Source organism: Pagrus pagrus (assembly GCF_965226575.1).
Source record: "Pagrus pagrus genome assembly, chromosome: 18".
Taxonomy (NCBI): domain Eukaryota; kingdom Metazoa; phylum Chordata; class Actinopteri; order Spariformes; family Sparidae; genus Pagrus; species Pagrus pagrus.
This window is the reverse complement of record NC_140202.1, coordinates 27,098,051-27,124,459: the sequence shown is the minus strand read 5'-3', so window position 1 is coordinate 27,124,459 and position 26,409 is coordinate 27,098,051. Positions and strand designations below refer to the sequence as shown.

The following is a 26,409-nucleotide window of genomic DNA, read 5'->3' as shown; positions in this document are numbered from 1 at the left end:
GAGCTCAGATCTTTATATTATGAAGCTCAAGAATGAGATCAAGTCATATTTAGGCAGAAATAACATTTGAGTAACTGTATTTGGCCTTCAATCACTTTTTGGCAGGTGAAAAGGCACATTTTCTGTTGTAATGGTCCTTTACAAGATTTTCAAGCTGTCCTGTGAGCTCAGATCTTTATATTATGAAGCTCAAGAATGAGATCAAGTCATATTTAGGCAGAAATAACCTCTCAGTAGCTCTACTATGCCTTCAATCAGTTTTTGGCAGCTGAAAAGGCACATTTTGTGTTGTAATGGTCCTTTAAAAGAATTTCAAGTTGTCCTGTGAGCTCAGATCTTTATATTATGAAGCTCAAGAAAGAGATCAAGTCATATTTAGGCAGAAATAACTTTTCAATAACTGTATATGTCCTTCAATCACTTTTTGGCAGCTGAAAAGGCACATTTTCTGTTGTAATGGTCCTTTAAAAGATTTTCAAGCTGTCCTGTGAGCTCAGATCTTCATATTATGAAGCTCAAGAATGAGATCAAGTCATATTTAGGCAGAAATAACTTTTCAATAACTGTATATGTCCTTCAATCACTTTTTGGCAGCTGAAAAGGCACATTTTCTGTTGTAATGGTCCTTTAAAAGAATTTCAAGCTGTCCTGTGAGCTCAGATCTTTATATTATGAAGCTCAAGAAAGAGATCAAGTCATATTTAGGCAGAAATAACTTTTCAATAACTGTATATGTCCTTCAATCACTTTTTGGCAGCTGAAAAGGCACATTTTCTGTTGTAATGGTCCTTTAAAAGATTTTCAAGCTGTCCTGTGAGCTCAGATCTTCATATTATGAAGCTCAAGAATGAGATCAAGTCATATTTAGGCAGAAATAACTTTTCAATAACTGTATATGTCCTTCAATCACTTTTTGGCAGCTGAAAAGGCACATTTTCTGTTGTAATGGTCCTTTAAAAGAATTTCAAGCTGTCCTGTGAGCTCAGATCTTCATATTATGAAGCTCAAGAATGAGATCAAGTCATATTTAGGCAGAAATAACTTTTCAATAACTGTATATGTCCTTCAATCACTTTTTGGCAGGTGAAAACTGTTATTTTATAGGCTTTTAACCCTCCCGAATCATGTCTTTCATAGTATTGTCTCCAAAGAGTAGGCATAAACAAGAATATTAGATGTACAAGACACATCCCAACATGGGAAGCAAATGTAGAGCCCAGATCAGATAAAAGATAATGCAGAGTCACGAGGATAATTGCAAAAGTGATCATTTCTTTATTGAAAATCCACACCTATAAATCACATTCATTACAGTCTAATTCATAAGACAGGGCTAAAGAAAAGGCATCATACATACCAAGCACATAGGGACATGTCTATCACGTAATTGTCAGGCCTGATTTCGCTACAAACTCCACTTCTTTTGGCCACAGTTGTGATAATTACGTAACAACAAACGTTAAACTTTCTAAGACACATACCTTTGCTATAATTGCGGACGTACAGTTGTGTGTATCTGCATATTATGACCGTTTCATCCAGAGAAAACCAGACGTTTAAACGCTACCGCTCAACGGGCTGCTGTGCGCGCTCCCGCGGCCGGAAATCAGATTCTGGCAGACGATCACTTTTTGGCACGACACCTGGATAAAAATACAATTAAAGAGAAGGTCGCTTAAATACGAGCCTGCAGGCCGGCAGCGATGAGGCGTCATGACCCCGAAACGTACAACACGTCGTCCAAGTTACAGTGGGACACCATGCTCTGACGTCAGCTGCGATTTACGCCTTACTCTGTGTGTTATTACCGAGGTGGAGAGGCTGTGACGCGTCCCAACCCTCAGTGCATGAGCCCTCCTCGAGGAAAACACCCCACTAATTAAAACCACAGTCAATAAATTCTTTATTGTGAAGTTATTAAATGGTAATGATAAGCACATATATAGTTATATACTTATTAAAGAGAGTAACATCACGGTTTATATGTTGCATTTGACCATGTTGTCATTTGGTGTGGACTCAATGGGGCTTCCTGGTGAAATGAAGATGAAATTCAGTAGGAAAAAAGTCTCAAGCAAGTCCAAAGTCATTTTTTCTTAGGCAAGTCAAGTTGTGATTTACATATAAAGGGAAAAAAACCCTTATTTTGTGTGTTAATATCAAGGTGGAGAGGCTGTGACACGTCCCAACCTTCATTACATAATCTTTCCTTAAGGAAACCCCACTAGTTAAAACCACAGTCAACAAATTCTTTATTATGAAGTTATTAAATGATAATTATAAGCACATATGCCGTTTTACATCATAAATACTTATTTCAGCCTCCAAAAAGACAGTAACATCACAGTCCATATGTTGCATTTGACCATGTTGGGACTTCCTGGTGAAATAGTCATTTTTCCTTGAGCAAGTCAAGTTGAGTCTTTAGTTTAAGGCAAGTCAAGTCCCTGCAGCCTTTCCTGCACTTTCTGATCTTTATAAAGAGAAAAGACAAGGTAACAAGATAAGAACCTGTCTGATGATGACATTATTGCCCAATTTATGTAAGCGGTTCAAAAAGTCTGATTTATTTCCTAATTTTTGTTTAGCCAGAAATATTCCCTCACGACACAATATTACATTGATTCTTTGAAAAGCGATACAGTATATGCAGATATCACAAAGTCTGCCACGATATGAGACAACATCATCTACCCACTTAACACAATCCGTTACAGAAGAAGCTGCCACCGCTTTGTTTTTCTGTTTTTGGCCATAAAAGAAGAAAAAACAAGAACACAAAGTTTAAAATTAGCTTTAGTCCGTGGCATTTTACATTATATATATTAGCCTAACAGCTAGCAGACATTTCCTCTACTCATTATTTAAAATTTTTCTTCCTCACCACTGTTTTCAGTCACCACATCTCCCAAGAGAACATTTCAGCCTTGCTATTGTTGAAGCAGAGCAGCTAATGGTGTCGTAACCAGAGCCACGAGTTTGCGGACTGCTGTGTTGAATGCCTGTTTTTCTGTGGTCAGTAAATATCCTCATCATCTTGTACTTGGCTGCTGGCAATAACGCTGTTTGAATGTTAAGGAACAAGGTGTGCTCGGCTGGAACGGGGTGACACAGACGTGCAATGAGAGTTTCAAAATAATGGCACATCTTTGAAGTGATGAGAAGGATCAGTTTTTTCACGACACCCCTAATATCTGACCAAACGAACGAGGTGACATCGTATCTACATATTACAGTGACGTAAAACCTCATCAGTGTTCAGTCAGGTTTGGATGAGTGAGGGCTTCTCCTCTGATTATCAACAATCATACAGCAGAAACTCAAACAGACCAATTTATAAACCCGCAGTAACAAAAACATAGACCAGAATCCTCTGCAGCTCCGAGTCAGTTTGGGCTCTTGAGGGACGGGACGGGCGCAGCTTCCCCCCACAACCGACTGATAACACTTTAATGCTATTCATGCAGCTCCGCTCCCACATTTGATTGAAAGGAGCGAGTTCGCGGACCCGTCTCTGGGGGTGGTCCAAGTAATTTTGGGGGAATGTCGGGAACAGAAGTAGAAGCAGGCGATGCGGGTCGAGGGGGGAAAGTGGCTACACGAAAAAAGTAAACTCCAGCACTCCATCACAGAATGACTCCTGGGCTGTTTGAGCATCACAGATTGATTATACTCGACAGTGAAGGAGGATTCCAGGTGCATTTTTTTTACCCCCTTAAACAGCCTCTTTTTTTTTTTTTCTATGGAGATCTTGCCTGGCCTCTTTACAGATGGTGGAGCTCGGAGCAGTGATGGCGAGCTCTGCAGACGTATCATTACATGGTGCGGAGGGGGGGAGGGATCAGCCTGGATCTGATTACCAGCTGGCTCCACCAGCTTTCCACTGGACTGCTCTTTAAACGCAGCCACTGACTTCAAAGATATTTGACTCCACTGTCATGAAACTCTTCTTTTTGTCTCCGGGCTGCAGTGGAAAGAGAATTCCTCCTAATGTTAGTATTAAATTAGATTTCCTAGCAAGGTAAAAACCACTTTCAGAATAAAAACTCAAACTGGCCACCTGCCAGGCTGTTTCATGGCAAAAGCAGGTGGTTCTGATGGTTTTCCTCTCTCCAAGCTGAATCCAAAGTATTTTCCATAAAGTTTACGATACGCTGCACTGTACAAGTTTCTCAGAGACATTGGAGAAGCTAAAGGTTTGTGATTGGAAGGCTGCCCATTCAAATCCTTTCGCCAGCTGTGAAAATCTGGACGGAGACACTGAATGAGGAACAGGCTGCTTCGAGGTGCACTCGAGCTAAATGCTAATCCTCAAGTTCTCCGCTGGAGCCAATTAGCAGCCAGCGGGAGGAGACTGGTTTTACTGGGAAAACACACAGGTGCTAATGATTTAAATCTGATTTCAAAACAGCACATTTTCTTTGGTTTATTTACTGCTCAGACGCAGGTGAACCAAAGCTCACCAACAAAATGCGTATGGACACATAAGCAGCCCGTTTATTGGACAGCGTTCTTGTTAAAGTGTCATCCTGAGAGAGTTTTGGCAGCAGGTTGAGAGAGCCGAACAGACCCGATATCAGCCCCTGAGAACATAGCAGGATGGACTCGTATGCTCCCTCCGCCATGATTTATCCTCTCCAGGAAATCACACGAGACAGACAGAAGCTGAATGTGATCATTACAGGATACTTATAACCATAAACTGTGCAGTTGCTTCAGATTACAGTCGTCTTCTTGAAAAGGAGCTGACGTCCAGGCTGTCTCAAATCCCTCCCATGATCCCTCGTTTACAACTCCCTATATCATCCACCTGACTGTTACTAAAATTACGTTTTTGGACTCCTATGAATCAACAGTTTGTATCATCACTTCTTTAAATTTCCAGGGAGCGTTTTCGGGATCGTTATTAATAAGTAGTGTTCATACCGTTGATGGCACTTTTTAGAGGGCGCTGTGTATGTAAGACTTATTTTCAGACATAATAACGCAGAAAAAGATGCTTGGAGTATTTAACTTAACTGCTTCAGTGCTCTGACGTCTTTTTAGACATTTATGTTTATTGTTGAACTGTAAAATGTCTCTGTTACATATCTTTGTCACAGGTGTTTGGTAACCACATTTTAAGGATCATTACAAAACATGTCTATGTACCGGCATCATGCCCAAAAGTCTGACATTGATCGTACTTTAATTTTGATAAAGTACGATCAGTTCATCTTCAAAAAAATCTGCATCTGGATCAAAATACAGTGCTAGATCGTTTTTTTACATCACATTTTTAGTATAAATAACTACGTTAAAGAACCAGAACAAAAGATAAAGAAACAAAGAACTGCTTCACTGTGATTGTTGGGCAAATGATAAAAAATCCAAACTGAAAAAGCTCCATATTTCCACATATTTCAGTGTTAAGGAATCTATTAAAATGTTCTCTGTCCAACAACCTGATCCGTTTACTTCTCTGGTCCACTGCCCAACTTTCCACATCAAACAGGTCTACAAACAGAACCTCCTTTGGCAGAGGGGAACCCAAAGGAACAAATGCTCCTGATTTTTAAAGGAACGACTGAATCTGAACATGCACTTATGACTTTTCTGTCTCCAGACCCGTGCCTGTACATTCCCCGTTTCGCCCAGATGTTGGAGTTTGGGGAGAAGAACCACGAGGTCTCCATGACGGCGATGCGACTGGTGCAGAGGATGAAGAGGGACTGGATGCACACGGGACGGAGGCCGTCGGGACTCTGTGGAGCAGGTAAGCATCGTGTCTGCTGTCTGTGCTGCAGAGGACTGTTTTTTAATTTCAGGTGAGTGGTGCTGGCAGCCGGCCTGTCATCAGAGGATTCCTGTTTCCAGTCCTCTGAGGAGAGAAAGTGATTAACGCTCACTGTGCTGTTGGCATCTAATCACCAAGGTGCCCTTCAACCTCAGATACTCCTGAAACTCTGCCCAGTGACCATCAGTATTAGTAACTCAGCCTGAAGTGTCTCTTTCTAACCTTACGGTACAATAGGCTCATAGGGGTGAATATCAGTGGATTTCGTGACTCTTGGAAGTTTACTGCCGTATTTAACTTCACAAATAGTGATTTTTATCAATGTGAGGAAAAGATTCAGTGCAAAGGGAACATGTAAATGAACCTGTACAAGGCAAAATATGATGAAAACATAAAGAACACCCTCAACTTTAGATCCTTTTTCATGCACTATATATGAACATTAAGGCAGAGGACTGTGAGCTCAGGGGAAGATCAATATGATACGTTGTTTTTATGCCTTAAACTGCATAAATCTTAAAAGAAATGTGTGAAAATGTTCAATTTTTAAACAAGTAAACCCCCCCGTTAGCTCAAAGTGCAGAATTAGCTGTTGGCATCTTGCCAGCTGGATTTTTAATAAAGAATTGGATCATTTTGTAAAGAAACGTACGAGTAGGAAAGAGTAATGAGTGCTGCAGAGGTTCGTCTTGCTTTGTAGTTCTTCTACACACAACATGCAGCGTTTATAAGTTCACACTACACACACACACACACACACACACACACGCGCCCGTTGCTCACCTGGCGTGTCTGCTCGTCCCCGGAGTCATAGTCCCGCTCAGAGCCGCTGTAAATCAAACTGGTGTCCGCGTGTCTCAGAGGCTTCTCACACAGGTGAGAGTTTAGCGAGCAGCAGTTAGCGGTTATGCTGCCCCCTGTACTTTTGGAGCTACCTTCGAATTCTGGCCATTTCTTACAGATTGCACCTTTTAATGCTTTTACTTGTCACCTGGTAGTTTGTGTGTGATGACCGTGTGTCAGGGCTGCAGCATGCTAAATGCCCTTTTACAGATCAACAGTATAACACACAGACATCAGACAAGGGACACTATAAACAGGGATGATTTGCCCACCGACAGTCCGTTGGCAGGTGAATCCTGACACTCACCTGCGTCTTTCACTGCTTTTGCTGCCAACTAGGTCACAAAATGTATTCTGGCCTTTTGACTGTTGGTTGGTCGTCTGCCAGAGAGACTTGTGGATGAGAAAAAACCTGAGCACCTCCCTCAAACCACACCACAGTTTGTCCGGCGTTGATTTACCACCCTGCCCGTCACCCTGTTTGTGTGAGTTTTGTGGTGCAGTTCATGTGAAACAGCTGAGCTCAAAGCTGCCTCTCCTCCTCGTTGCGTCTCAGCTGGTGTCAACCTGAATACACTCAGCTTTGACGCATTACCAGCCAAGACGTCTTGAAATCGAATCACCGGCTTCCTCTGCGCCCTGCATGTTTACGTTCACGGTTTCAATTTTCGTCTTTCTCTGTTCCTCTGCTGCATTGCCTGAATAATTAATCGCTCATCATAAATCATTGAGAGGGATACAGTCGGATGGAAGGAGGAAAAGTTTGTTCCCAAATATGATGCGGATCCCGCTGTTGACGAATGGGAACGTGTATCTGCAAAGAAGCTCTTTAGGGTGGAAGGAATTTTTTAAATTGCATCACTTTTAACGAGTTAAAGGACAAAGTTAACTCTGCATTAAGGGAAGAAAACTAGCAACTTTGAAGTTACATGGTTTCAAGGTGGAAGCAGTAAAGTGTTTGAGAAAGTCCTCAGTGGAGCTAAAAGCCAGCACTTCAGTCCTAAAGGCTGTTAGAAGTGTGCATGTACAAGTAGCCGCATCTATCTTTTAACAGGCTCTTGAGTGAGGCAACTCTAATGACGGTTATATAACTGTTCCCCTTCAAGGCTCGCGCTGCAACTCATTGCATAATATTAGCGTTGTTGTTACTCCTTTTTAAAACTCGGTTGTCGTGTGTGTGGGCGGACTGTTGGCTCTGTGAGCTGAGGTGCTCCTGTCCTGTCGGCTCAGTCCTTCAGTCTTCAAGGTGCACACGCAGAGATGCCTGAAAACACAACACAATATTTGTGTGTTCAGGCACATCTGAGCCCACGTTCGAGTGCACACGAGCTGTATAAGTGTGTGTGTGTGTGTGTGTGTGTGTGTGTGTGTGTGTATCAACATTTTTTTTTTCCAAAACATGGAGAAAAATAAATCTCCATGTCAGACATACATACTGAAATCCTTGAGGCAGGAGTGGTTATATTGTGAAGCCGGTTGGATGTACTGCCAAATTCTGGTAAACAACATCGTATAGCAGTGAATTGAACATTCACGTCACATGCAACAGCTCCAAAATAAAGGGAGCAGAGACGTTTTATTATTTTGTCACACAGGTTGACGTGTATATAATGCTGATGTTGTTACGTGGCTGCTTGAACCTGTCGTTTAAATCTCATCACGTCGTTTTATTTTTCCCTCCTCAGCTCTTCTTGTCGCCGCTCGTATGCACGACTTTCGCCGCACCATGAAAGAAATCGTCAGCGTCGTAAAAGTGTGTGAAAGCACGCTAAGGAAAAGGTGAGTCCAAAGCTTAACTGTGTTAAGCGTTAACGTTGAGATAAAGTCGTTTTGTGCTTTTATAAACGACTATTTAACTTGACATTCGTGGCAACTTCTCCTTCGTTAGACTGGTCGAGTTTGAGGACACGCCCACCAGTCAGCTGACCATCGAAGAGTTCATGAAGGTGGATCTGGACCAAGAGTGTGACCCGCCCTGCTTTACAGAAGGACTGAGGAAGAAGAAAGTCAATAAGGTACAGATTTTAACACTCAAACCATCAGGAGAAGCAAGTGCTCAGTTAATGTCACAATGACAAATGATCATTTGAGCCTCCACAGTCCAGGAACAAAGATACAACTGGTGATGTGTCACTCAGTTTGTACTGTGGTCTCTCGCCAACAGAAACAAATTAAACTTTGGTGTTTCGTACTTTTAGTAGAAAAAAATGTTCCACTGCAAGGAAAGGCAGCGGCTGTCAACCACCCACAGTCCTTGTGTTATGATTTTCTTTTGTTCTGAGATGTTTTACTCTGTAATCGTTTCACCCTGTACTCTCTGATGGGTTTGGAAGAAGTCTTTAATTCATCTTTCTGTCCTTTGTCTTCCTCCGTCTAGCTGGAGATCGAACTGAAGAAAAAGATGGATGACGTTGAAGGTATGAATGAGACGTCCTTGTCCGTTTGCCATCGCATCAAAGACGTCTTCGCTCTCAGGCTACCTGTGTATTTTTATTTTTGCAAAATGAATTCAGTTTATCTCAGTTTCACATTCATGATGCTGAGAAAGAAAGTTTGGTGAGACTTTTTGTGTTTTCTTCGACCTTGACTAAATGCAGATCAGTGTTGGATGTGGTCTGTACACAGAAAGGAAACGGCTCCCTGTCTTTTGTCTCAGCACAACATGTAATCAACCACATATTATATTACAGTAGTCACATAATATATTGTAATTATGGCAGATGTAATTTAAAGGGTTCAGAAGAACCGGCTGTGACCAAGGACACAAAAGAAGTATAATTTGTATTCCCGGCATGAATTGTACACAGTCATTTCAGGGACATGAGAAAAAGTGGCATTTCTACATTGCGTATAAGATTATTGATCCAGGAGTCAGCGCTCGAGGTTTAACTCTGATGTTTAATCTTCGACAGACGAAATCCAAGGCTACCAGGACGAGATCGACGCGGAGCTTCAGAGCAGCCGACCCAAACTGAGAGGAGTTTACGCCGCCTACACTAAAGAAGGTACGGAGCAGAGAGGAAGTGCCGGCACAGTGTCGGTCTGAATTTATAAGGAAGTATGCACATTTAGTATTTAGAAGCTGCATCCACACCACATAGATAGAAATCAGCACCATCTACTCAGTCATGTCTGATAGGAACAACCTTCTTAGAGGGATTTTAGTCGCATTTCTAACGCTGGAAGTTTTCGCCTTAGGCGAGTCAGCGGCTGGTTCAGAGCCAGTGCCTACTCTGGAACCAGTTCTTTGCGTTTCGACAGCCAAAAAAATGTGGTCCTTGGACCGGAAAGCTGGTTCAAGAGCACTGCTTACTCAGGGCCTGGGGGCGGGGCTATCGTGGCCAAGGACAAACTAAAACTGCTTATGAAGGCCATGTTTAAAAACCAGAGCTTGTGTAGCGTCTTCTGACTTCTCCACGGGAGAATTAACAAAAGATTTTCACCATGGACGCCAAATCGAAGCAACAGTAGTCCCAGGATGAAGGCATTTTTTACCTTTTTAATGCTTAACAGGATCTAAAAACTGCATATTATCTGTCAGTCTCTCTTCGTAAAGCATCGCTGCATGATTTGGCTGCTGGTTCTGCTGCAGACTCGTCGTCTTGATGCAAGAACTGAAGAAATTAATACAGCGTCAGTAACCGAGCCAGCTGCTGACTGGGTTGAGTGGGACGTCTAAATACAAACATCACAGCGGGAAACGTTTGATGTGCGATGATGCTTTTATTTATCTCGCTGTCAGTCAATCAGACAGGAACACACACACACACACACACACACACACACACACACACAAACACACATGCAACCAAACACACACACACATCAGAGTGCGCTACCTGTCACTCTTTCTCTTTATCTGTTTCTACCTTTGGCTCTTTATCTCTGGCCCTCTGTCTTTGTCTGTTTCTGTCTCTGTCTCACACACACACACACACACACACACACACACACACACACACACACACACACACACACTCTCCTCGTATCCCCCTGTTTTCTCGCAGTAGGGGGGTTTGCAGGCTGTCACTGATTTCAGGCGAGTTGCTCCTCCAGCTGCTGCGACACTTTTCAGATCCGGCGGCGTTTTTTCGTTTCTTTCTCAGACTGATAACTGAGTTGCTTCTCTGACTCGTGGGTCGATATCTGTGCGGGGACATTTTAATTATGGCTGATTAAAGGACACATTTTTAATTAGATTCCAGGACTGCGAGAGGACGGCCAAAATTATGATCCAATTATTTTGTCTGGATGTGATTATTTATCGCTGTTTCTGTTCTCAGTTGTTTGGGAAACAAAATCATTTGGCGTTTTATATCAACATCATCTGTAATCTTTTACTACTGTGGTTGTTTTTTAATTGTGAAATTGAAATTCCGATAATTATACCCAGCTAATTATACAATCTGACTATAAACTGTAACCCTCTGCTGCCTTACAATCCTCGAGGGAACACCGAGGAGTCATGAACTGTATAATAAGATACGACGTAGTAAAGGTGAGATAAACTGTTATAATCAGCACCTGCCACTCATTAAATGCGAATAAAAACCTACATTGGTGAATAAAATAAATTAGATCAGCCTCCATGTGCTGGATGCTGCAGTGCAAACTCTCGTCAGGACATTTAAGTCAATTGATCACAAAAAGTGTGTCGATCGTCCTGACGGGACAAACGAAGAGCACGGTTGAAAGAAAATTTCCCAAAATGGCTTGATTGTGATTTTCTGACATTTCCTGTCACGACTCAGTAGAAATTGAACCAGTGACCTTCACTTTGCAGGATAATAATTATTGCTTGCGTCTTACAGACTCAACAACTAACTGATTAATTGGAGGAAATGATTTGCAGACTTATTGATAATGAAAATAATCAGATGTCACAGCCCTAAATGTTGGTAGACTTACTGTGGCACTAAGCTCATGCACCATAATGTCAACTACTGTTGTTCCACTTCTGTACTACATCGGGGCTGATGTGGTGAAAATGTATATTGTTACAAAATAGATTAAACTTTCAGTGTAAAATGACTCAAAAGATTTCTTTTTATTATTTTAGATCACCAACATTTGACCTATTGTATCATTTCCTATTAGAACAGTAACATATATTAGTTTCTTTCTCTAAAAGGAAATTATTTGCTACATTTTTACAGTTTAATATGTGATTATTGTTCCTGTCAATCCTTGAGCCTGTTGGGTGACTGTGTTTAAATTAAAATCAGGGACCTCCTGGGGTTTTAAACATCTGTCAAAGGTCCTGAGCTAAGTGAGAAGTTGCTGAATTGCTCTGTTTTGGTTCGGTAGCTGTAAATGTTTGTAGAAGATTTAAGTTTCAAGCTCCTGTTTTTGTCTGGATGATGTGTTTTGACAGATTTGATCCAGCTGGTCCTGACCTCTAGTTTCATAGTTGTTGCAAACAAACTTCCTTAATGGGATCAATTAAACGCCACACTGACTCCACATCACGCTCTCTGTCTTCCTCTCCCCCAGACTGTGTAGACGACATCGAAGAAGTCATCTCCACGTCGTCTAAGATTGAAGACGACGAGGAACAGGAAGAGGAAGACGAGCTGCAGGCTGTGGCCAAACACTTCGGCAAAGAGCTCGGCGAGCTCACGCTGGAGGCTCTCATCAAACTGGAGCAGAGGGGTCCAGAGGAGGAAGAGGAGAACCAGGAGGAGGGGGATGTCCCGAAGAGAAAAGCCCCGACCTTGGCGTCCATCTTGGGCACGATGCCCACTGCAGCCACTCTCGGCCTCAAAGAGTCCATCAGCGACTGCATCGGAGGAGGGAAGGAGAACGGTGAGTGCGGCTTTATTTTTAAAATGAATTGTTTTATCTGGTTTCATCAGACTGAACGCCTCATTTAAAGCAGAACAATCCCATTTGGAGTCACGTTAACAGACATTAGATCAACCAGATCAGAGTGTTTCTTGGATTTCTGAGACGTAATAATCTCAGAAAACGGCTCTGAAGTTTCTCACCGTGCATCGTTGTCACACTTGTTTTCTGACGCGTCATCTGTTTGTGCTCTGGGATACTTTCCTCTTTTGTACTTTGATGCGTCATCTGTTTGATCCACGCTAAATCTCAGCACACAGTATCAAGCAACAACAATCAGGCAATTTGGAGAATCACATGCTTTTAAGACAACAGTCCGGGCATTGTATTGTTCCACTGAGTAAACATCTTTGTAAAAGCAGCAGTACCCTTGAGGATGATCTGATTTATGAATGCTGCAGTGATACAGCTCATCCTTGACTGTGTCTGGTACCTACCGTATAACCATAATAACCCATAATCAAGTTAAAGAATGCTCTCTCGTTTTTAATTGTCGTAATTACCTCTGTTCCACAATGAATTGGCTGAGCTGCGTGTGAAATTTGTCATCCCTTATTATATTTTACCGTCTTTAGTACACTACAGACAAGAAAGGAGCGTGTGGGAGACGTTCAGGAGACTCAGAAGCTGGATTGTTTAACCCTTCAGGCGCCTGTCGTGTGGATCTGTGCCAACATACTGGAAGTTCCTGTTGTTGTTTTTGTTCGTTGGAGGCTCATTTAAGGAGGCCTCTCTGGAGAGGCAGTCTGTTGATTTGCAGTCTGCTCATTTGCAGTTGCAAATTAAAGCAATTAAACTCAGGTGAACTCAACAGACAGGAGAAGTGAACTACGGAACAGAACGGGTTGTTAGATGAACATCACCTGATCAAATTATAGGATCGTCTACGGTTCAAGGCTTTATTGGTCGTAAGTGGTGCGTGTGGACTTGAGTCACATGACTGGGGCTTGATTCAAGCTCAAATCAGACTGTTATTAATGGATGGATGGATTAATGTTATTAATTGGACTTTTTTGTCTTGAGTTTGGGCGTGTTGTTCTTGACTTGGAACTTGTTCTGGGACTTGTTGGTGTTAAATTCAGACTTGACTTCGTACTTGGTCCAACATCTAGATTTCTGACTTGTTAATTTTGACCTGGAACTTGTTCTGGGACTTTACGTTTTGACTTGGACTTGTTAGTGTTCACTTATAACTTGTTCATCTTAACTTGGGACTTTTTGTTTTGAGTTTGGACTTGTTGGAGTTTTTGTTCTTGGCTTGGAACTTGTTCTGGGACTTGTTGGTTTTAAATTTGGACTTGACTTCCTACTTTGTCTAAAATCTAGATTTGGTTGGTGTTGACCTGGAACTTGTTCTGGGACTTGAGACTTGTTGGTGTTCACTTATAACTTGTTGCTCTTGATTTGGGACTTGTTGGTCTTGACTTTGGACTTTATGTTGTTGACTTGGAACTGACTTGACTTGGGATTTGTTGGTCTTGGGTTGTGTGGTGTTAAATATCAGAAGGGACTTGGGACGTGGTTTTGATTTTGGACTTATTGGTGTTCACTTGAACTTTTTCTTGGACTTGCTGTTAAATGCAGACTTGATTTGGGACTTGTGGGCCGTTGTTTTGGGACTTAATAGTCTTGAGACTTGTTCATGTTGCCTCACAACTTATTCTGGTACTTGTTGATGACAGTTCACCCGATGTCTGTGTCTGTAAATCTGTGAAAACAGCTCACAGATATATTGTTTGTTTTGTTCAAAGGCGAGTGTGCGTTCATGTTAGTGGAGGAACATGTCACCTTGTACAACAATGTGGCTCATTGATGTGTTTTTTAATAGTTTTTGGGCGAAGGATGGAGCTCTGTGGCGCAGAGGAAGAAGATGGCTTCAGTACACACAATACTTGTTAGCAGGATTCCAGTCAGTTTATTTCGGTGTTGTCTTGGGATTTTGTTGACAGTAAACAAAGAAATAACATGGACAGACTTTGAGTCATAATGACTGTTGTGTACCGGCTGTTATTCACATGCCACAGTCAGGTAACGTGAACCTAAATGAGCCGAACACATGAACAGACTGAACTTTACTGCTCTGGTTAGGACGGGGAAAAAAAAGGAAAACAAACCGCAGTGGTGATCACACCCTCTGTCACAGTGACTTATTAACAGTTGCAAAAATAAAACAACTACGGGGATCCATCATGCGTTGCCTATAATTACCTAATTACATGAGTAGGATGTTGTGCGCCCCCGCCCCTCCTTATCTGGGTGTGCAGAGGCGTTGATGGATGCGAGGTAATGGTGCCGTGCAGCTACGTCTGTCCTGATGAGGAAACCTGTGTTTTTATGGCTCTGAGTGGGAGGACGGAGAGCCGGGAGAGGTCCGGAGGTGGGAGGCGAAGTGTGTTTTGATGGATGGATGTGGTGGAGAAGTGGTCTAATGTTTGGCGAACACTGTATCTTAAAGGTCACGTCTGAATCGCAGCAGAAGCTTCTTTGTGGCCATAAACATTGACCCTCACACCTCCCAAAACAGCACTTCAGGCTGAAGGGATGCTGCTTAGAGTGTCTTAATGTTTCAGCGGTGCTGAAGAGAATAACATGGTGTATTTAACTGTCTGTAATCTGTTACACATTAACAAGACTAAGAGTCTGCAGCCATGCTAACGACATTGTGAGGCTTTACTTGGGTACAGCAGTGCTGAGGTTAGCCCCAAGCACTGCTGTACCCAAGTAAAGCCTCGTGATGCTAATGTTGGCATGCCAACACGCTTACACTGACAGCGTCCTGAGTGTCCAGTCAATGGCTAAAATGTTAATTATGCTTCATTTAGTGGCCACATCAATTCAATATGATGAAGGTTATCAAGTTAAATGCTTAAATACAAACCTGAGACTGAGAAGGTTTCTGTAAAAACCCATATCTGAGGTCACACCGGCCATTAACCTGATGAAAATGTCCCCCGATCACGCCGCTGACCTCATTTCATCACGGGAACAGACGACAGGGTCGAGGTTAAGATTGAGACGAGCCACAGTCACCAAACTGCGATGAATCACGGCCCTCTGAATCATGAGCTCTAATGTTAATTGTAAATTTTTTTGAAATGGGTTTTTTGTTAAAGAGTGACGTTAGTGTGAGTCATCCTCTTCAAGACGACGTATCACCAGGCTCATCGTACGCGTGTTCGTGAATGACAAAGTCGGCATTATAAAATGAAACATGGCGGCGATTAAAGGAGGAGGCTGATCTCACCAGGGAGCTGTGTGATGAGAGGTTAGCTGAGAGTGTGTGTGTGTGTGTGTTTTCTTTACTCTGCTTCGACAGTGTGTGTGTTGGCGCTGTCTTCGACTGTGCCGCCATGTTGTTGTGGACGTATATGGATCTCAGGAGACCATCTTAAAACAGAGAGTTCCTGAATTGCTGCTTTTCGTGCATAAATATTGTTATTAAATAATAATAAAATAAGAATAAAAGGCTGTTCACACCAAGAACAATCAGTATAACTGTAACAGTGACACTGTCAGCATCCACAAACCGCTGTGTGTTCCAGCTGTGGCAGCGTAGAAAATTGACCTGTTACTGCTGTACGTTGTGCAGAGAAACAAAAGAAGAAACCCTCAGATGAATATGGTATTACTGATTTCTTCAAAGGTGAGGAGTGAGGACAATCTAGCACTCTGTTTATAAGAGTTATCCTCTTTTGGAAACTAATTTTATTCATACTTTTGGTTGAGGCGACAGAGTAGACCGTCTAAAAAGTGTCATCTAAGTGCCGTCATTAAGTTTACATAAGAGGTCGTCTACAGTTAGAAACCAGTATGATGAGCACTCCTGTGACATTATATTTTATGAAAATGTCTCCAAAATCAAGCTGGTTAATGGTCCTGTAAATTCAGATGGATTATGATTGGCTGGATCTGATACCGTTCCCCACCTTCCCGGCACGGGGATGAATGTCGGATGCTCGCCAGGCAGGGATGTGAGCGCTGATCCTCCGTGGTGACGGGAGACAGTTGGAAGTTGCCGTCAGAGCAGCAGTTGGAAAACGGCAGCGACCCTGAGGCGACACGACACGACAACGTCATCATCCATCGCTACGTTTCACTGCAGACATCGTCATCGACTCGACTCCCACATGTCTTAATCAGAAAACACTACATACATGATCCAAATCAAATCCAGAATATTGTCATAGTCTGAGTAAAAGTGGAAAAGTGTGCATGTGACTTTAACCTCCTCCATGTTCGCTTTGTCTTGTGTTTCATGTTGTTTATTTACGTGTGTGTAGAATCGAACATGTGTGTGTGGTTACGCCTTGACTCAGTGTGTGTGTGTTGGTTTATGTGTCTCCATGGTCCCCAGTAAGTGTTTTCCTGCCTCTGTGTGTTTGTGTTCGGAGGCCGGGTGCAGATGGAGGTTCTGTGGCTTCAGCCCCGGTCCTGGTTTGGTTCTGGCTTCGGCTAATTGTGGTCGACACGGGCGGAGCAGGAGGGTTTGGGGGGGGGAGGTATCGTGACCCCCCCAGAGCTCAATCTTTGAAGTATTAAGTGGACAGGGTACCTTGTCATTAGGGCTGAGCCTTTCATCTGTGCGCTCCAGTGTGTGTTGCTGAGTGTGTGTGGACATTGTTAGCGGAGGGCAGGGCTCTGGAGGAAGAGAGGAGGGAGGGGGTATTTCTGGATCCTCTCAGGAAACGAGAACAAGAAAGGAAACAAAGTAAAAAAGAAAACGGGGATAATTTGGTCACTTTGAGGAAGAAATACAGACGTCCACTCGAGCTTTGGGTTATATGGTTGTGTATTTCCTAGCATGAATACATAAGGGTCGTTAATTTGGTGAATTTCAGCTGATTTTTATCCAGATTTTACATCACAATCACCAAGAAGACTCACCTGACAGAAGTTTACCATAAAAACAAAGACCTTTTATGATGTGAGGACATTTGACTCTAAGCCTGTGATGAAGGCTGAATCCAAATGTCCACCGTCATCACGTCAAGTCTGCAAGGGCGCGAGACTGCAAGGCTACATAATTCAAATGTTTAAATAAAGTCATTGTTTTAAACATTCAGAAATGTCTGCAGCCTTCGTTATTGAAAGACGTCCCAGCAACGAGCCCTCAAAGTCTGCAAGAGCAAATCCATCCAGCTCATCCCTTATTAATTCACAGCAGCCTAAATTACTTAATAAACAATTAATGAGTAAATAATGTTGCTTCTAGTCAATGAAAGTGATAAATGTAGTAAGTTTCAGCCCATTAAATAGATTAAATCCATTAACTTTTAAGCCTTTCCTTCCTTTTAAGACGATGAGCTCTGGATCCATTTTGTGAGCGCTGTCGTCACTGCACCGCTGACAGCTGAGCCTCCCTAGTTAAACTCTTTTCTATCTCTCTTCTGCTGTTTAACGCCGCTGCCTCATCGACGGCCCGTCTCCGTAATGGCATTTTCATTAACTGGTGCAGTCAGAGAAGAAGCTGAGAGCAGCCGGGGCCGGGCCGGCAGAAAGAACGTGACTCCGGCACCTCCGGGTGACTTTGTCACATTCGTCCATAGCCGAGGTCTTCGGGGAGCTCGGCCTCGCACCATTAGAGGCTGCATTGATTGAGGCACACTGTTTTCAGCGGAGCACTTAGTTCAATCAATGACGTTTGGCCTGACCTTAACTACCTCAGTGAGCACAGCTCCCCAGCTCTTGTCAAACCATTCTGCCGTTTTTATTGCCTGAAATCGTTTGGGGAAAAGAGCCGTTTGAAGTGAAACTCTACATTTCAGCGGGGTCTCTCCCTCTTTGATGAACCAGGTTAGTTTTTGAGGATCTAACTCGGTTCCACAACCCGTTTTTTCGTAACCATTTAACAGGTGTTTGGCTGCGTTTTTAAGGAAAGCGTCGTTGCTCCAAAGACAAGGAGTTGTTGTCCTGAAACATTTTCTACCATCCATCCTCCTCACTAACACCAATTACTGCAGTAAATCGTAGCTCTCAGCATTTCGAAGCGTGGCAGAATCTCTCCGACAGATCTGAGCTCTGACAGCAGCTCTGCTGAGTCAATTATAGTCTTTTAAATGAGCAGCATCTGTCTCATCTCTCTCTGTCCACAGAGGAGCCGTTCAGGGATGAAAGCAAATGCAAAGTCTCATCCTGTGCTTCAGCATCATCGCACTTTACCTCCTCAGCAGTCAGATGTGTAGAAAAAAAGGATCTACAAGCTCCTTTGTGCTGTCTTTTTGGTATGCTAATGAGGAGAGAGGCAGCCCTTCAAAACCAGGAGGTCACCGGTTTGATCACAGCAGACACCAGCGCTCCCGGCGCCAAACGTGACAAAAAACAAAGTGATGTTTGGAAATATCCATAATTCAGTTTAATTTTGAGTGAGACAATCTGCTGTTTTTCTGTCTCGTTTAATTATTTTGAGGTTCATTTAGAGACGTTTCATGTTTATTCAGTAAAAGAAACTTAATTAAATCCAACTTTAAATTGCTTTACTGGTATGACCGAAACAAAACACACTATTGCCAAAGCATTGTACTAATGATGGGTCAGGATAATTACGACCTTGAACAGTGAACTGAACTTAAACGGCACAAGAGAAAAATAAAACCATCCGGACAGAACGATGAACAAACACGTTGGTTATTTTTCTTGTTCTGTTGGAAAATAAGTGTTAAAGGCTTGAAGGCTGCGACCGAATGACTTGTGAAGACAGTTATGAATGTGTGTAACTGTTAAAGAATGAATCAGGAAGTTGTTATACATCATCTGTTTATCATCTCTGACCCCCTTAAAAATCATAATACAAAGACTGATAATTGTTGTTATGCAGGTCTAGATGTTCTGTAAACAGTTGCACACACATTTCTTTTATTAAAGTGTTTATTGTTTTAGTTGCGGGACAACATTTGACCACTGGGACAAATTTGTAACAAGGCCAACCGTCTCTGAGTTTAGTCTGACTCACCAGATGTAGACCGCTTGCTTCCTGCAGTGGAGACACAGTGCCATGGAGATACGTCTGATAATCAGCGGAGACGTTTGTGCAAACGTTAGCGAGCTTTGGTTGAGTTTGTCCACAGCGTTGTGATTTTGTTACCTTTGAGCCAGGGTAACTGTTACTAGGGGTGTAGTTTCATCACGATATGATATGAGGGCCTGTGATCGTTATGAGACGATGCCATATGCCCATTTTACACAATCCGTTATATCATCTCCGAAATTGAAATTATTTCCACACTGCTGACTTATTCCCGTCTTTTTCTCTTTCTTCTTCTCGGCTGCTTGCCATTTTCTTCCGGGCGCTAGCTAGCCGAGTTGCGCATGGACGGAGACGGTGACACAGACGTGCCATAGGAGTTTCAAATCTGAAGGATGGCGGCGATATAAACCGATGTTGTCACTTTAATTCTTTCTTGGGCGTTTATGTAGAGGTTGTAGTTAGCCATGTATTTGTCATGTTAAAGTGTTGAGGACGTATGTCAGTGTGTGCGGTGGGGGAGGGGAGGTGGGTTGAAACACTTGAGTCTCGGCACCTGTCTGATGAATATTTGATTCGGTCGTATTGTTCGAACAGATTTAAACCGTGCGGCCGTCCTCTGCTGCAGGACTGTAAAAAAATCAAGTGTACTGTTCCTTTAATTAGTAATGCCTTATTACTAATTTACGCAGCTAATCCATTCACGAAATTTGCTCGTTCCACTTGTTTCCTGTGTGGAGCTGGGACAGCTGGGCAGGCCTGAGTGTGTGTGTGTGTGTGTGTGTGTGTGTGGGAGGGGGTGTGTTGACAGTGCCTGGGGCGGTACAGTAGAGCTTGATGGACATATGGCCGGATGGACCCGACCTCTCAGAGGAGGGGAGCGACTGGATTGGATGGCAGACAGACAGACAGACAGACAGACAGACAGGTGATGACAGCGCGGGGAGACGGGCGTCGCTGATACGCGGCAGAAAACACAAGAAGAAGAAAAGTCTAATGTTTATTTCAAGCTCCGGCTGCTCTCAGTGGACGGCCAATCAAACGCTCTCAGTGAGTCAGTACAAGCTAAGCTACCTCAGCAGCAGCAGTGTGGTGTTGAATATGAAATCAGGCTGTGTGTGTTAGTGTGTGTGTGTGTGTGTGTGTGTGTGTGAGCAGTCAGTCTCTCTGGTGAGACGGCTGTAGCGGCCCGTCACAGCAGCCAGCTGTGATTGGAGATGATGTGCGTCTTCTGGCCCGGGGAGGGAAATGGAAGCCTCCTCGTCTGCCGCCGCCAGCCTGACGGGAGATGACAGCTACCGTTTAGCAGGCAGGCAGAGGCAGGAAACCGCTTCGCCTCTGGCTGTTACGTCACTGCACATTTCACTGTATCAACCCCTTCTCATCCCCCCTCCTCTCCTCCCCTTCAGTCCTTACACAGCAGGACTGGGGTCCAACCTCAGGTCAGGCAGTGTGAAGCATGAGAAGGCAAAAATAAACAGACTATTCCAGACTTGCATCGTGTCAGACTGAACAAACAACCAGTCGGAAGTCTTGGAGGAGTTTAGGACGGACTGTTGAAGGAAAATGAATCGTCTAGTTTGCAGACTGATTAATCGTTTCAGTCGTTTTCAGTGCTGAAATGTTCCAGCTTCTTAAATGTGAAGATTTGCTGCTTTTCTTTGTCATTTGTGACAGTACATGAAGTATCACTTTGGTTTCTGGCTTCATTTTTCATAATTTTCAAGTTTAAACTAAGGACAAAAACCAGATCCTGGTTCTGAAGCGGTAGAACAAACTAAAAACAGGAGAGACGAGTGTAACCGGGAGCAACCAGATGATCGATGCTGCAAAGATCATGTGCAGGAGATTATCTGTTATATGAAGGTATGTTGCAGGAAAGAGACTCTGAGTCTGAGCAGTGGATCTCCAGGTTTGACATAAATGTAATTTACAGTAAATCTCCTGCACACTTTAGTCCATTCAAATTTAATTTAAGGTGAAGTCTTCAGTCGAAGCGGCGTCTCTGCTTCCAGATACATCAGAGGGGAAGTGTTAATGTTGTCGAGACGAGTTGGAGAAAATGTTTCAGTCGACTTCTGAGGCGGCAGCAGGACGACTGAAGCTGAAACTACTTTACAACAGATTAGCACTTATATGCAGGTTTTTTAACAAAGGTAAACCCTCTTTTTTTCAACTCGACGCAGACCGAGCATCGTCTGAGTGCTGCCTGAACAGAAGACGGATGGAAAGTATTTAAGTGCCAAAGTCTGGACTTCAACCCACGTCACAGCGTCGCACTGGGAAGAGGGCTGAATGTTACCACCTGAGTTTCCATCACTGCTGCTTGTTAGTGGGTTTTCATGTCATGGTTCTGCCATCTTGTGCAGCCCTTGAGCAAGGCAGTGACTCCAGATGTCCAATTTTTAGGATTTGATACATGCAGAAGGCCTTCTTCATCCTCCTCTCTCAATTTGACAAAGTTTTAAGTCAGTTTGGCCTCAAATACAGCTGTTGTCAAACAATCTCTCCACAATAGGGCCGCGACTAACGATTAGTTTCATTATCGGTTAATATGTTGATTATTTTCTCGATTAGTTGACCAATTTTTTAGTTGATTAGTGTTTCCCAAAGCCGAAGACGACGTCCTCAAATGCCTTGTTTTGTCCACAACCCAAAGATATTCAGTTCACTGTTATAGAGGAGGAAAGAAACCAGGAAATATTCACATTTAAGAAGCTGGAATCAAATAGTTTTGACTTTTTCTTGGTTAAACAACAACTCAAACCAATAAATCCATTATAGAAATGGTTGAACTAATTGAACAGTTGATAACTAATTGAGTAATCGTTGCAGCTCCTCTCTACAAATCTAGACATTTTGATCAAATCACACCAGGTCACGTACAGCTGTAACAGAAATGCATCTTAAAATGTCCTTTTCTCTGAGCATTTTAAGGGTTTCTTGTCCTCGTTGGTATAAAAGTTGACATTGAAAGTTTTTGCAAAGATCTAACAAAGACGATGTGATGTGATTAAAAGCTCCAGAGCAGCTTCTTAAAGGACCTTGTGCTAAGATTTAAAACGTCAGCTGTACTTGTCGCTTAGAAAAGAGACATTTTTGCACCCACGTTCAGAACATCACGCAGAGAAGAATCCATTAGAGACGAGACGTGGAGACAGATCTCTACACCCACAGCTCAACAGCAGTTAGCTTAAAAGAAATAAACCAGACTGCTTTGAAACTTTGAGACATTCTCTGCGTATCCTTAACTGACAACAAACACAGAAAATCAATTCAAAGAAGCAGAAACACATGTAGAAATCAGAACCGGAGCTCTTTACACAATCGGACTGATGATGTGGAGCGGCCGTGGGCGGATTTTTCCTTTTGATTCGACGTCTCCTCTTCTGATTACTTCCACAGAGAGTTTGTAAATATTCTGATGCTGATGAACAAGCGGTTTTGGTGCATGTCAGACACAAAGCGCAGATTCATCGGCGTGGCAAAGCCAACATTTGGCTAAACATTCCTGCGGCAGCCGTCTGACATTTCAAAATGTTTGATTCTCATGCACAACAATGCCGACATTAAACAGCCGTTGTTTTCACGACGACATTCTCTAAATTCTTGTGCTGTGCTGCCGAGGCTGCGACCTCCTCCTCCATCAAAGAGTCATTCAGGCTCAGTTCAAGATGTTCTTACACTGTAGATTGTCTCAGTGCCGCTCACTGATTCATTCAGCCTCCTGTGATGTAAGATGTTTTGGAAAATAGGCCCGAATATTGAAGCGGGACAAATTGACAGGACGTCCTCTTTGATCAAAGACATTTATTCAAAAATATGGAAAATGTAGCTCACAGTGTTGAAAAGATGTGTCACTCTCGATACAAACATTTGTGTAATTTATGAGAGGAGACACTGTTGTGGCAGCAACAGATGGCAAAGAGAGGAAAAAACAACATGGCTGCTCATAACAATGGAAACAAAAGTGATGTCATGTCAGTTTATCCAGATTGTTTGCTTCTGTTTAGGACAACAGTTTGATTTGGACACAGATAAACGTTCACTTGTTTGTTCAGATGCTCCAAACGACCTCAGCTTGTCTCCAGAAGTGTTATCACCCAGTAACAATAAAGTCTTAATCGGCCAAAAAATGAAAATGTAGTCGTTATCTGCTCACCTCCATGCTGATGGAAAGTCAGGTGAAGTTTTGTAGTCCACGAAACATCTGTGGAGCTTCGCATCAAAACAAAGTTGCAGCATTCTGCTAAACAGCTGAAGTAGCTGGAGACTTGTTTCATGTTTTAAAATGTACAAAAACAACTGCAATAAAACGGCTCCAGAAATGTTTTGAGGACCACGAAACTTAACCGTCACCACTTTCCATCAACACGAGGGTGAGTAGGTGATGACCTGAAGTTTTATTTTTGGGTGAACTGTTCCTTTAAAGGAGCCACTCTGCGGCTTTTCAAACTGACGTGGCAGGACGCCTGCACAAGCTGGGAGGATGATGTGTGACTCGTCATTGTTCAGTGTTAGGTAGTGAAATCCCACAGTGTACAGCACACGAGTGGCATTCGTCCAATCAGGTGCAGCCAGTAGGTGCTTTCGGAGGGTGTAGCCTGCATTGGTCGAGTGTGCAAAGCTAGAAAGTGTCCCACAAAGCCCCTATGGACACGTACCATACTGTAAGTCTACATTATCAGGAATTGGAATTGAAAAATATATCTTCTCCACCAGAAAAGACCAAAATATAAAGTGTTCCTGTGTGACCCTGTGGACGAGGACACGTACACCAGGTAACCAAGCCGGGGACACAAACACCATCCAGACTGAGGACGGCAGAAACAAATGAATTCATTATGATATCATAAATGTCATCTCGGGTGTGAAACGGCAATAAAATGTCAGGCAGACCAACAGATACTGATGCTCGCTTAATAATCTAATATTGTCACATCCTGTTGAGGACATTCAGATAACACCGGCTAATGAAAAAGTCAGATCTGGACGGAAAAACAGCCAATAACAGAGCTCAGAGGTTATGTTTACAGCCCCGTCTGTCTGTTCATTAGGGTATTTAATAAAAACAGTATTTTTTTTTAGGGGCGTTCGCATCAAAAGTTGCTGTTTCTTGACCTTTTTGCACACATTTCTGAGCATCGCGGCCAAATATAAACAAGTGTTATCCAGAGTGCCTCCAGGAGTCTTATCGTCCACCGCCTCCTATATGCATATATCTCCCCGCTCCCCACTCTGTGTCCGGGGGGGCGAGGAGCAGGAGGAGGAGGAGGAGGAGCAGGTGGTTGAGTGGGCGTTCACTCTCAGTCTGGGCTCCTCCAAGGTCGGGGAGGTCAGGTTTTAATGGGCCTGCCCGGCCCGCCCGTGTCAGCGAGAATCTAGCACTCTATTTATTGCCTCGGCCGGCTGGTTATTTCTCCAGGGCAGAGCTGGCACCGAGCCTGATTACCTCATACTGCTGCAGGGAAGGACTTTTACACCACGAGCTGTTTCTGTTTTTTTTTTTTTTTTTGCATTTGAGGCACTTTACCGTCAATCTGATCCATAGATGTTTTAGCGTGAGTGGATCAGTGGATCAGGAGCTAAAGAGTGAACGCTGCAGCATCCTGCAGATAAAACACGTCTTCACTGTTCTGATCCGTTTCTCTGAAAGCTGTTTAATAAGAGTCGAGCAAAGTGGAGGTTCTGCGATGTGCAGGTTAATATCAGCTCTTTAATATTGATTACTAGATGTGAGCAACGTATGTTTATACTTTCGGCATTGCATATTTATTGAGTTTTGTAGATTTTAGATCTGTTTATTGATACTTTGATACTTTCACCTTTGATATTTGATATTTGTCTGTACTGCTGCTGCTTCACATCAGTTTCCCCTCGGGGGAAAATAAAGTTCTGTTATCTTTCGGTTCAAATTCAAACCTTTATTCAAGCTTTGAAGATCACTGATATCTGCCTCATTTGCATTGATGTTGAGATACAGAGAAATACAGAGTTAAAGAGACAAAATAACAAGAAGTGAGTTGAGATTATCGTCTTGAAATTGTCTTAAAAAAGGCAGGACTTGAAGCATAAGACAGGAAGTGTAGTAAGTATTAGTAGCATCCTGTCGTCCAGTTCCTCTTCAATAAACATTTCCCAAAATGTTGGACTATTCCTTTAAGATTTTCTTTGTTCTGATGACTTTTGAAACCAACTAGCTCATCAGACAGGCTCGATTTTCATCTCATTTCCATTCCCAGATTCAAAACGTTGTGTCCTCCTCCTGGAAACACGCGTCGAGCAGCCGGTCTGTTGAAATTCTGTCTCATACCTTCACAAAAACATCAGTCGTTTCATCTTGTTGCAGCAGCTGATTTCACTTCACCTTCAACAGTCTCATCTAAAAGCCAGAGTCCTGACAAATTGAAATATCTACCTTCATGTCGGCCTCTCCTCCCCGCAGCCCCCGTGGCCGAGCTCGGTGCAGGTCGAGGGGCTTTTTAGTTTGCAGGAGAGGATCAGGATTGTTGCTGACATGAAGAGCTGCGAGTCTGGATAATGTGGGAGCCTTTTGAAGTGTGGATGATGGGTGATCCTGCAGCACCGGGGCTACACAGGCCCATTCATCCTCCAGATCACACACACACACACACATACACACACATAACACTCTTTGTTTTTTGGAAAAGGGGAAGGCGGTGGGGGTGAGAGCTGGAGTGAGGGAGGGTGAGGACAGGAGGTGTGGAGGAGTCAGCAGACTGACGCTTCCTTTTAATTTAACCAGCATGACTTGTTTCATTTTTATTCTCCTCTCTCCCCTCGTCTCCTCCGTCTCCTCAGATCAGGACGAAATGAAACACAGCTCAGGATTAGAAGGAGATCAGTGAACTCCTCTTCAGCCTCCATGTTCTCCCTCTTTTCTTCCATCTTTTTGTCTCCACCTTTCTCCTCCTCCTCTCCTCTGTCGTAGCTTCTTTCTCTCATTCGTAACCTCTCACTTTTT

The 26,409-nt window shown here is 43.1% G+C and overlaps 1 protein-coding gene across 2 annotated transcripts in view; it reads left to right on the top strand.

Moving 5' to 3' along the window:
• The window catches only part of brf1a (BRF1 general transcription factor IIIB subunit a), a 96,293-nt gene that overhangs the window by 26,435 nt on the left and 43,449 nt on the right, over positions 1-26,409 (top strand). For both annotated transcript variants that reach the window (XM_084381578.1, XM_084381577.1), the window contains 6 exons: positions 5,606-5,755; positions 8,305-8,398; positions 8,508-8,634; positions 8,997-9,036; positions 9,532-9,624; positions 12,113-12,424. In XM_084381578.1, coding sequence (XP_084237704.1) covers positions 5,606-5,755; positions 8,305-8,398; positions 8,508-8,634; positions 8,997-9,036; positions 9,532-9,624; positions 12,113-12,424 — 816 coding nt within the window. The remainder of the gene's footprint in view (positions 1-5,605; positions 5,756-8,304; positions 8,399-8,507; positions 8,635-8,996; positions 9,037-9,531; positions 9,625-12,112; positions 12,425-26,409) is intronic.